The sequence below is a fragment of the Neovison vison genome, chromosome 2 (genome assembly GCF_020171115.1).
Source record: "Neovison vison isolate M4711 chromosome 2, ASM_NN_V1, whole genome shotgun sequence".
NCBI classification, from domain to species: domain Eukaryota; kingdom Metazoa; phylum Chordata; class Mammalia; order Carnivora; family Mustelidae; genus Neogale; species Neogale vison.
This window is the reverse complement of record NC_058092.1, coordinates 72,703,792-72,716,836: the sequence shown is the minus strand read 5'-3', so window position 1 is coordinate 72,716,836 and position 13,045 is coordinate 72,703,792. Positions and strand designations below refer to the sequence as shown.

The 13,045-nt window shown below is 34.9% G+C and overlaps 1 protein-coding gene across 5 annotated transcripts in view; it reads left to right on the top strand.

Moving 5' to 3' along the window:
* The window catches only part of COL24A1 (collagen type XXIV alpha 1 chain), a 395,660-nt gene that overhangs the window by 237,681 nt on the left and 144,934 nt on the right, over positions 1-13,045 (top strand). For all 5 annotated transcript variants that reach the window (XR_006383188.1, XM_044238615.1, XM_044238616.1 and 2 more), the window contains one exon: positions 7,861-7,914. Coding sequence is in view for 4 of the 5 variants with exons in the window: in XM_044238615.1 (XP_044094550.1) it covers positions 7,861-7,914 (54 nt within the window). In the remaining variant the exon portion in view is untranslated. The remainder of the gene's footprint in view (positions 1-7,860; positions 7,915-13,045) is intronic.

The following is a 13,045-nucleotide window of genomic DNA, read 5'->3' as shown; positions in this document are numbered from 1 at the left end:
TACATACAACAGAATATTTTTGAACTTTAAAAATGAAGAAAGCTTTTTAAAATTTTTTATTTCAATTCCCTTAATTAACATACAGTATAATGTTAGTTTCAGGTGTAAAATTTGTGATTCAACACTTCCATACATTACCAGGTGCCCATCACAAGTGCACTCCTTAATCCCCATCACCTGTTTAACCCATACCTCTCCCATCTCCCTTCTGGTAACCCCCAATTTGTTCTCTGTAGTTTAGAATCTCTTTCTTGATTTGTCTCTCTCTCTCCCCCGCCCACTTTGCTTACTTGTTTTGTTTCTAAGATTCCACATATGAGTGAAATCATATGGTATCTGTCTTTCTCTGAGTTACTTATTTCACTTAGCATAATACTCTCTAGCTCCATCCATGTCATTGAAAATGTCAAAATTTCATTCTTTTTGAAGAATGAAATAAATATATAAATGTATATAATTTATATATATATATGCACACACACAAATATGTATAGGTATGTATGTATGTGTGTGTGTGTATGTGCACGTGCCACATTTTCTTTATCCATTCATCAATGGATGGATACTTGGCCTGATTCCATATCTTGGCTATTATAGGTAATGCTGTTATAAACATTTGAATTAATATTTTTGAATTAATTTTTTTATTCTTTGGGTAAATACCTAGTAGTGTGACTGCTGGATAAAGCATGGTTCTATTTTTTACTTTTTGAGGAACCTCCATACTGTTTTTTTAAATTAACATATAATGTATTATTTGTTTTCTGGGTACATGTCTGTGATTCATCAGTCGTATGCAGTTCACAGTGCTCACCATAGCATATACCCTTTTCACAGTGGCTGCACCAGTTTGCACCCCCACCAACACTGCAAGAGGTTTCCTCTTTCTCCACATCCTCACCAGCACCTTGTTTCATATGTTCAATTTTAGCCATTCTGACTATCACGAGAGTGAGGTAGTTATGGTAGTTTTGATTTGTGTTTCCCTGATGATAAGTGATGTTGAGCATCTTTTCATGATTTGTTGACCATCTGTATGTCTTCTTTGAAAAATATCGATTCATTAAATGAAACAAGATGGGATCAGGAGGGAGACAAACCATAAAAGACTCTTAATCTATCTCACAAACAGGGTTCGGGGAGGGTAGGGCGAGGGTGGTGGTGTTATGGACATTGGGGAGGGTATGTGCTATGGTGAGTGCTGTGAAGTGTGTAAACCTGGCGATTCACAGACCTGTACCCCTGGGGCTAATAATACATTTTATGTTAATAAAAAAGTAAACAAAAATTTAAAAAATCGATTCATGTCTTCTGCCCATTTTTTAACTGAATTATTTGGGGTGTTGAGTTTTATAAGTTCTTTATGTATTTTATAAGTTCTTTATATATTTTGGATACTAATCCTTTATCAGATATGTCATTTGCAAATATCTTCTCCCATTCCTTAGGTTGCCTCTTAGCTTTGTTGATTGTTCCCTTTGCTGTGCAGAAACTTCTTATTTTGAAGAAGTCCCAATAGTTTATATTTGCTTTTGTTTCCTTTGCCTCAGGAGACATATCTAGAAAGATGTAACTACAGTCTGTGTCAAAGAAGTGGACTATTACTGCGTCTGTGCTTTTCTGGGATGTTCATGGTTCTGTGTCTCACATTTCAGTCCTTAATCAATTTATTTTTATATATGGTGTAAGAAAGTGGTCATTTCATTCTTTTGGTTGCTATCTAGTTTTCCCAATTCCATTTATTAAGGAGACTTTTTCCATCAGACATTCTTTCCTGCTTTGTTGCAGATTAATTGACCATATAATTGTGGGTTCTGGGTTTTCCATTCTGTTCCGTTGATCCACGTGGTTATTATTGTGCCAGTACCATACTGCTTTGATTACTACAGCTTTGTAATATAATTTGAGGGTCCAGAATTGTGATGCCTCCAGCTTTGCTTTTCTTTTTCAAGATTGCTTTGGGTATCTGGTCCATTTTGTGTGCTGTACAAATTTTAGGATTATTGGTTCTTGCTCTGTGAAATATGTTGTTGGTATTTTGATGTGATTGCATTAAATGTGCAGCTTGCTTTTGTATAGTATTCACATTTTAACAGTATTTGTTCTTCCAATCCATGAGCATAGAATGTCTTTTCATTGCTTTTTGTCTTTTCAGTTTCTTTCACCAATCTTATAGTTTTCAGAGTACAGGTCCTTCACCTCTTTGGTTAGGTTTATTCCTAGGTATCCTGTTTTTGGTATAGTTGTAAATAGGATTGATTTCTTTCTTTTTTTTTTTTTTTAAAGATTTTATTTATTTATTTGTTGGAGAGAGAGAGACGGAGAGAGAGAGAGTGAGCACAGGCAGACAGAATGGCAGGCAGAGGCAGAGGGAGAAGCAGGCTTCCTGCTGAGCAAGGAGCCCGATGCGGGACTCAATCCCAGGATGCTGGGATCATGACCTGAGCTGAAGGCAGCTGCTTAACCAACTGAGCCACCCAGGCGTCCCTAGGATTGATTTCTTAATTTCTCTTTCTGATGCCTCATTACTGGGGTATTGAAATACAACAGATTTCTGTATGTTGATTTTTGTGTCCTGTGACTTTACTGAACTCATTTGTCAGTTCTAGGAGTTTTTTGGTGGAAATCTTTTGTGTTTTCTATATATAGTATCATGTCATCTGCAAATAGTGAAAATATTACTTACTTCTTGTCAATTTAGATGCCTTTTATTTCTTTGTGGTGGCTGACTGCTATGAAAAGGAGTCCAGTACTGTGTTGAATAGAAGTGATGAGAGAGGACATCCCTGTCTTGTTCCTGACCATAGGGGAAAGGCTCTCAGTTTCTCCCCACAAGGATATTAGCTGTGGATTTTTTATATATAGCCTTTATTGTGTTGAGGTTTGTTCCCTCTAAACCTACTTTGTTAGAGTTTTTATCATGAATGGATGTTGTACTTGTCATATGCTTTTTCTGCATCTATTGCATTGATCATCTGGTTCTTATCCTTTCTTTTATTAAAGTGATGTATCATGTTGACTGATTTATGAATATTGAACCACCCTTGCAACCCGGGAATAAATCCCACTTGATGGTGGTGAATGATTTTTAAAATGTATTGTTGGTTTTGATTTGTTAGTATTATGTTGAGGATTTTTGCATCTATGTTCAGCAGAAATTTTGGTAAAGTTCCTTTTTTTACAGTGTTTTTATCTGGTTTTGGTATCAGGGTATTGCTGGCCTCACAGAATAAATTTGGATATTTTCATTCCTTATCTATTTTTTGGAATAGTTTGAGAAGAATAATTATTAACTCTTCTTTAAGTGTTTGGTGGAATTCAGCTGTGAAGCTACCTGGTCCTGGATGTTAGTTTTGGCGGGATTTTTTTTTTAACATCTTTATTTTATTTTATTTTATTTTATTTTATTTTATTTTCAGTGCTCCAAGATTCATTGTTTATGCATCACACCAGTGCTCCATGCAATACATGCCCCACCACCAGGCACACCCATCCCCCCACCACCCTTCCCTCCAGAACCCTGTTTGTTTCTCAGAGTCCACAGTCTCTCAAGCTTCATCTCCCCCTTTGTTTTACCCCAATTCACTTTTCCTTTCCTTTTCCTAATGTCCTCCATGTTATTCCTTTATGCTCCACAAGTAAGTGAAACCTTTGGGGGACATTTTGGTTATTGATTCAATTTCTTTGCTGGTTGCTGGTCTGTTCAAGTTTTCTGTATTTTCTTGTTTCAGTTTTGATAGCTTATTTGTTTCTATGAATTTATCCATTTTTTAGATTGTCCAATTTTTGGCATATTGTTTATATAATATTCTTTTATAAATTATTTGTATTTCTGTGGTGTTGGTTGTTATTTCTCCTTTCTCATTTGTGATTTTATTTATTTGGGCCTATTCTCTTTTCTTCTTGATAAATTTGGCTGGGATTTTTCAGTTTTACTGATTTTTTTTTTTTTTCAAAGAACCAGCTTCTGTTTCCATCGATCTGTTCTATTGTCTTTTTAGTTCCTATATCATTTATTTCTACTCTGATCTTTATTATTGCTTTCTTTCTGCTGGCTTTAGGCTTTAGAGGTCTTTTTCTAACTCCTTTAGGTATAAGGTTAGGGGGTTTATTTGAGATGTTTCTTCCTTCCTGAGGTAGGCCTGTATTGCTAAACACTTCCCTCTTAAGCCTGCTTTTACTACATCCCAGAGGTTTTGGACCATTCTGTTTTCATTTTTATTTGTTTCCATGTACTTTTTCATTTCCTCTTGTATTCCCTGGCTGACCCATTCATTGTTTGGTAGCATGTTTTTTAACCTCCATGTATTTGACCTTTCCAGATTTCTTCTTGTAATTGACTTCTAGTCTCATAGTGTTGTGGTCAGAAAAGATGCATGGTATAACTTGAATCTTTCTCGTATTTGTGGAGACCTGTTTTGTGACCTAATACATGATCTATTCTGGAGAATGTTCCATGTGTACTTGAAAAGAATGTGTATTCTGCTGTTTTAGAATGGAATGTTCTGAATATATCTGTTAAATCCATCTGATCTAGTGTGTCATTCAAAGCCATTGTTCCCTTGTCGATTTTCTGTTTAGATCATCTATCTATTGATGTAAGTGGGGTGTTAAAAGTCTCTTACTGTTATTGTGTTATTATTGATTAATTCCTTTATCTTTGTTATCTTTTCAAATATTTAGGTGCTTCCACTTTAGGTGCATAAATATTTACAATTGTTATATCTTCTTGTTGGATTATCTCCTTTATGGTTATATAGTGTCCTTCCTTGTTTCTTGGTACAGTCTTTGCTCTAAAGTCTAATTTGTCCATGTAGTGTCCAAGTATTATTACTTTGGCTTTTTTTAACATCCTTTTGCATGATAAATATTTCTTTATTCCCTCACTTTTAATCTGCAGATGTCTTCAGGTCTAAAATATGTCTCTGTAGGCAGCATATAGATAGGTCTTAGTTTGGAGGGGTTTTTTTTAATCCATTCTGACACTCTGTCTTTGATTCTTTAGTCTATTTACATTCAAGGCAATTATTGGTAAATACATAATTATTGTCATTTTATTACTTGTCTTGTAATTGTTTCTGGAGATTTTCTCTGATCCTCTCTTGCTTTCCTCTCTGTCATCATTTGCTAATATATTGATAGTGATATATTTGAATTTCTTTATTTTTGTTCTTTGCATGAATCTTACTGGTTTTTGATATATGATTACCATTAGGTTTATAAATAACCTCTTCTGCATATAGATGTCTGTATTAAATTGATGGTAATTTAAGTTTGAACCCCTTTTTTCTTCTGTCCTTCCCATGTTTTAGGTATATGTTGTTATATTTTGTATCCTTTTTTGTGAGTTCCTTGACTAATTTTTTACAGAAATATTCATTTTTACTATTTTTGTGTTTCCTGTCTTTATATTGTGACTTTTGGTTTTTCTCTTTCACCCAGAGTCCCTTTAAATAGTTCTTGCAAGGCTGGGTTGGTGGTCATGAATTCCTTTCATTTTCATTTGTTTAGGATACTCTTTATCTCTCCTTCTATGCTGAATGATAACCTTGCTAGGAAGAGTATTCTTGGCTTCAGATTTTTCCCATTCAACACTTTGAATACATTATGCCTCTTTCTTCCTGCTTGCCAAATTTCTGTTGAGAAATCTCTTGCTGGCCTTATGGATTTTCCCTTGTAATTTAAATTAGACTTCTTCTGTCTTGCTGCTTTTAAGATTTTTTATTTATTTTTTATTTGCAAATTTAATTACTATATGTCTTGGTGTGGGCCTGCTTTTTTTTATTTTGCTGGGGGTTCTCTGTGCCTCCTAGATCTGGATGTCTGTTTCCTACCCCAGATTAGGGAAGTTTTCAGCTATTATTTCTCCAAATAAATTTTCTGCACCCTTTTCTCTCTCTTCTCCTTCTGGGACTCCTGTAATACAAATGTTATTTATTTGATGGAGTCACTGAGTTCCATAACTGTATTCTTGTTTTGCATAATTCTTTCTCTCTTTTGTTCAACTTCATTGCTTTCCATTATTTTGTCTTCTAGGGCATTAACTTGTTCCTCTGCTTCTTCCAAAGTGATATTCATTGCATCAAGTATGTTTCTAGTCTCGATTATTGCACTCTTCATCTCTGATTCATTTTTTTTAACTTTATCTCTGTGATAAGGGTCTCACTGATGTCTTCCATTATTTTCTCAAGTCCAGTGAGTATCCTTATGATCATTGCTTTAAGTTCTCCATCAGGAATGTTATTTATATGTGTTTTGCTTAGATCTCATGCCATGACTATCGTGTTCTTTCATCTGGGATAAATTCCTATGTCTTCTCATTTTGTCTAAATCTCTGCCTTCTTCTCTGTGTTAGAAAAGCCAGTTATGTCATCTGTTTCTGAAAGTAATGGCCTTATGAAAAAGAACTCATGTAGTACCCGAGCCTGGCACTTCAGGGAGTTTCTCCAGTGTGTGCTGTATGTCCTTTGCTGTTGTGCTTTGGCTGCTCTATCCTTCAGGCCAGCCATCTGCAGAGGCCCCTTTTGTCTAATGTGGACAGTGTTTGGTTCTTTGCCTGAATGTGGTGAGTTTTAACTAGGTATGCTCTGGTCTGCTTGTGAAATGAGACCAGAACTGAGGCTCTGCCAAACTCTCTGGTTGGGAGATGTGGTATGAACAAAGATATGTGCTGTTGTGCTGGGACTGAGGCAAGCATGACTGAGGAAGGCAGTCAGTTCCACCAGAGTGCTGTGTGGGGGGTTTAGTGTAAACACATCATTAGGCAGCAAGTGCCAGCTGCTTCCCGCAGATGATGCTGTATTTATACTGGGGGCAGGGGAGGGAAATGGTGTTGGCTAGCTTTTTTGTTCCCCTAGAGGTGTCCTTGAATACTGCCTCTCAAGGATCTGCTCTATAAAGAGTGTATAATCTCCCCTACTGTGTGTCCCAAGCACTCTTCAGATTGTTGTTTCCATGTTGTATACTCCCAGGTTGTTTGCCTGCCTTCTGTCCAAGAGCAGCACAGTGCCTTTTAGGCTCTATCCCAGCCAAGCCTGCTAGACTTTAAAACTAGGATTTGAGCCCCACTGGTTGCAAGAACTCACAGAATTCAGCCCTTCTCATTTTCCAAGCCAATAGCTATGGGGAATCATTCTCTTTGTGCAGTCCCCTGTGTACTCCTCTGTCTCACCCTTCTCCACAACCATAGTTCCTTCCCTTTCACAGCAGTCAAGACTTGCTTCCCCACTAAACCATGTCTCTGCATTTCCTACCTTCAGTGTGGCTTCTTTTCTCCCTTTAGTTGTGGAGTTTGTTCTGTCAGTATTCAGGTCAATTTCTGGGGTATTTAGGATGATGTGATAGTGACCTTGTTGTATTTGGGGTCAAGGGGAGTCTGGGATCCTCCTATTCTACTGACATCTTCCTCCTCTCCAATATTGGTGAAACTTGAAGACATCATGCCAAGTGAAATAAGCCAGAAACAAAAGAAAAAATGTAGCATAGCTCTACTTACTTAGGGCACCTAGAGTAGTCAAATTAGAGGGAGAATGCAGAATGGTGGTTGCCAGGGGAACCACGGAGGGGGAAAGGGTGTATTTAATGGGTATGGAATTTCAGTCTGGGAAGATGAAAAGTTCTGAATATAGATAGTGATGATAGTAGTGTAATAATGCAAAGGTACTTAATGTCACAAAACTACATTTAAACTCTGTTAAAATTGTGTTTTTTATGTTATGTATATTTTACCACAAAAAGAAAAGAGAGAATAGAGGTAGACAGAAAAATTAGGTAGGAGGATTATAAAGGAAAGCTGAAATAAGGAAAGTAAAATATTTTCAAGCATCACTTTTTCTTCAGATTTTGCCTTTGTTTATTCAGGGTTTACAAGGACCCCCTGGGAGTACAGGAGAAAGAGGACTTGAAGGAGAACCTGTAAGTTTATCTTTATACATTTCTAATTATGTTTTTCTCATAATATACATTTACTTTTCTGTTATTGCCCCCTTGTGCTGTGACTGGTACATTTTTGAAAGCAGCATTTATCATGGACACCTAATTATACAGAAAATATTTTGCTGGAAATATAGTTTTTAGTACCTTCCGGATCTCATATAGTCAGATTTGGTCCTGTTTTTCTGGAACTGCTAAGATTTTACCTATTTTTATTTTCAACAATGATAGCTCTGTTTTATTGGCTTGCAGAAATTTTCTTTGTGAATGGCTTGCTGTTCTTAAATGACTATATTATACGGTCACAGACACACAGAATCATATTTTTGAGGCCAACTCTGTAATAAAATACCTCACAAAGGAGCCAAACTCTACATCTGATGGGTCTAAATATACAAACATAGAAATTCTGGTATATCAATAATGAAAAACTTACATCATGATTTTATAAATGTGATTCAGTTATAAAATTTCCATGGAAAATGATTATGAAAAGGAAAGATTTTTGTCACACCAACTTTCTCACAACTTATTCTTTATTGCCTATGAAGTCATTCTTCGGGTTAGTGGTATCAGATGTAATATGCTATAACATGCTTGTAAGATTTATAATACAATATAGTCTTTCAAACTCTAATGGGTTGATCTTATCTATTAATTAACCCAAAGGTTTACAGGTGGCCTTTACATAATTCATTTAGCTTGTAGCAAGTGGAAAATGTAACAAAGAGGTATTCTTACCAAATGGTAAGAATTTCCTCCTTTAACCTATGGTATAAACTCTCCAAGCAATAAGTAAAGATTTGACTGTATATCTAATTCTTTCCAAATAAAGAATTTTAGATATGGTATTGATTTTATTATACTGAACTCCTTTTGGTTCTCTCCCTGTTTTATACCTCTTGCCATACCAATCCTAATATTTATTTGACCAAAAATAATGCAACTTTATTTAGCATTATTTACTTAAATATCTCTTTGAAAAAATTTCTAGTTCTTTGAAGTTAGAGACCATTTCTCTCATCTTTGCAATCCTGTCTGGTGTAATGCATAGCATCTTGGATCTACTTAGTGTTCAGGTTATTAAACTGAATTGACAAAAGGTTATATACAAAAAGCATAATTGCTTAGCCAGTAATATTAGATGAATGAAATGCAATGGAAGTTAACTTAATCTTAGTGAGGAACACATTTCAGTAAAATATGTCAAAAGATCTAGGTCATCAGCAAAGACAATATCAGGCTTTAAATAAGAAAAGATTTGTTACTGTAGGCATAAACAACTAAATAGTTTAACAGCACCTAAAAATTAACATTCAAGTCACTGGGGTCAGTGGGGCTGGAAAATAAAATATAAATCAGTTCGTAATGGATATCATGGGCTTTGTTTCATATATGATCATATATGAGCTGCCTGGTTAAATTAGAGAAAAGAAAAGAAGTAAATTGGTAAAATGAAGGACACAGAAATGATGTTGAAACATATTTATACTTTGAGAATAATAAAATAGAGAGGACTACTTCTTTTCTATAGTCAGCAGCTATTAGAGTTGTCTCTTTCTCCCCAATTTTTCAAAATTAGTTTGCTCATAGCAATGCAAATACTGGGATTTAGATAGTTGGCCATTCATTCAATCAACAAATACTTTTAAGTACCTGCATTGGAATGTACTGGTAAGTATGGAGGTTTCAGTCTAATGATAGAAATATATACTAATTGAATTATCATGGAGATAAATGGAAAATTACAAACTAAGATAAATGCTGTGAAGTATAGGAATTCAATTCTAAAAGAATGTATAACAGAGAAGCTATACTTAGGAAAGTCTTCCAGAGGAGAAGCATTTGAGCTAGGATATGAAGGATGAATAGTAGTTACTTAGGCAAAGATGGGGAGAGGTTATTTCAGAGAGAAATCATGAACTGAGAGGAAGTTCCACATATTTATTTGAAGATCTAAAAGAAGGCTAGCACGGCGATGGCACAGAGAGTCAGGTGGGAAGTAAGTGTAAGATGAGGTTGGAAAAGGAAGCAGGGGCAACACAGGTGGTTTTGTGGGCCCTAATCCCAAGGATTTATATTTTTATCATAAAAACAAAAGGATGTTGTTAAAGAGATAGGACTAGTTTTATGATCATATTATTGTTTTGTAGAGATCATTCAAATTGGAAAGGACTAAGAGTGGATAAGCCCTGCTTTCTGTTGTGATCCAGTTAAGAGACGGTAGAATGTTTTTGATTAGCAGAGAAAAGAAATGGATAGATATAAAAGATTCAAAAGGAGATATAAAATCAAGAGGAGATTGATTTCTATATGTAAAGTGATTCCTAAGTTTTTGGCTGATCCAAATAAATATTTTTGGTATCTTTAAACATTGAACACTGCCTTTAAAGAGGAATATGAAGGGAATGCTATAGTTTCTAAAAAATCAATTCTTGATAAATTTGCTTTACACTCTACCCTCCAGTTTAAAAATTATTTTCTAGGTACACTTCCTTAGTTGAGTATTAGAAGTCACTTCCACTTACCTTGAAAGATCAGCAGGATTCTCAGATTATTTAAAAGTATGTGATAAACCCAGACATTAAATTACTTACAAAGATATAAAAAATAGCAATAGTTCTAGAGAAAAAGATAAAAGATCAGTGTCTCATTAGAATTTTGACAGTACTAAAATCAGACAAAAATAGCACCCGCAGAAAAAACTAAAGATAAATACCCAAAAAATCAAGTAAAATTAAAATACATGTATAAAGAATTAAGTGAATGAAATGAAAGAAAAATGAAGTATAAGAAGAATTACAAAAAGACAAAAATTACTTAATATTAAGAAACCCATAATATAACATATTACAGATATAGTGGGAAAATGCTAAAAACACATACTCATTAAAATTTAACTATTTTTGTTTTATTAAAAATTGTAGTAAAATAGTTTCTGGTCTTAATTGTAAGGAGCTTGGAAGCTGTCATCCCCCTTCTTACAACAAAGAAAAAGCTGAGCAAACTGAAAATCAACAACTCTTTTTAGATCACTGAGGTCAGAGAACCAACTGTTGCCTGAAAACTTGGGAGACAGACAGGAAGATGTAGAGAATCACATCTTACCGCAAGGAGAAGGCCATAGCTGAATGGTAGGAACACATTTAACTATAATTATATTTGTCAATATAAAGCTGGCAAATTGCTTAAGACACAATTTAGACTATCATAAATATTAAAAAACCAAGAGGGAACCCCATCCAAGGCAAGGCCCCACATGTCTCTGAGTTTTACCACTAGGGGACCTGGTAGGTTTTCTCTGTAAAGTTCAGGGACATGCATGTTTTTTCTTCTAGCAGTGGGTTGGGAAAAGTAACCATTTTGAAATACACTCAGAACACTCTGCTCTCCTTAACAAAGCTTGCCCTCAAGGAAACCGGTTTATCTGAGACTAACTGATTTGGGGTTTTGCCAAAGCAAAAAGTTACTGAACTTGGGAGAAGAGCAATTCCCCAACCCTAGATGTTTCTAATCTCGGACATGGGGGAAAGAAAATACCCCCACTCAGGCTCACTGAAAGACTGAGACCTAATTATAAAACTATAGAGTGATTCGATCCCTCTTGAAACTTAACATCAGATGAATAGGGCTCCTGTATAACAACTGGGGATTACAGCTAAAAGAACTGCAGACCCAAACCCTATTTAAGACATCTCTGGGAAAGCCTGAAGACAACAGACAAGACAAAAACAATGACACTAGCAGGAAATTTAGCTTCTGACAGCATAGTGCAGCAAACAGTAAACACAGCCTAGTTCCCAAACAGGTAACTTGCAACCTTATACTACTGAAGGCATATTTACCTCAGACCCTTTTACCTTATATACCATGTTTGACTTTCAACAAAAACATTACAGGGCATGCTAAAAGGGGAAAAACAGTCTGAAGAGACAAAGCAAGCATCAGGAACAGACTCAGATATAGCAGAGATTTTGAAATTTCAGACTGGGAATTTAAAAGTGAAGTAGAAATAAACTTTCCCAAACAAGCAAAAACTGACAGAATTTGTCACTAGTAGACCAGCCTTATAAAAAATGTTAAATGAAATTCTTCAGAGAGAAAAAAAGTTATATAGATGAGAATCTAGGAGAGAAGAAAAGAAGAACTTTAGAAGGAATACATAAAAGTAATATCAAATCTTTTTTTCTTAATTATTAGGATAGGTAGTTTGTGCAAAATAATTACAGCAGTGTATTTAATCTCATACCTTGTGGATAAATATAGTGATTTAACTTGGATTAACTATAAATATACATTACAAACTGTAGAAACCACTAAAATTCTTTTAAAAGAAGTGTAAATGATATGATAAAATAAGAGAAAATGGAATCAATTAAAATTCACAGTTAAAAAAGAGAAGACAAAGAAAAAAAAAAAACAAAGGAAATGAGTAACAAATAAAAAACAGTAACAAAGATAGTAGGTCTTTTCACTATGTGGAAAACCCCAAACAATTGACCAATAAAAACCCACTCCTGGAACTAATAAGCAATTACAACAAGGTTGCAGGATCAGGATACAAGACTGATAGATGAAAGTCAGTTGATTTCCTATATACCCGCAATAAGCAATTAGAATCTGAAATTTAAAACACAACAGCATTTACATTAGCATCAAAAATTTAAAAAGATATAGGTATGGATCTAACAAAATTTACACGTAATATATGTGAGGAAAACTACAAAACTGATTAAAGAAATAAAAGAAGATCTAAATAAATGGAGAGATATTTTGTGTTAATGGACAGGTAGAGTAAATATTGTTAGGGTGTCACAACTATAGATCCAATGGAATTCCAGTCAAAATATTAGCAAGTTACTTTGTGGATATTGATAACAAAATTCTAAAGTTCTTATGGAAAGGCAAAAGGCCCAGAAGAGCCAACAAATATTGAAGAAGGACAAAGACAGAGGACTGACATTATCCAACTTGAAGAACTTAATATAACACTATAGTATTAAAGACAGTGTAGTAGGAATAGACAAATAGATAATTTGAGCAGAATGGTGAGCCCAGAAATAGAAGTCTACAAATATAGTCAGCTGATCTTCGACAAAGTTGCCAAGGCAAC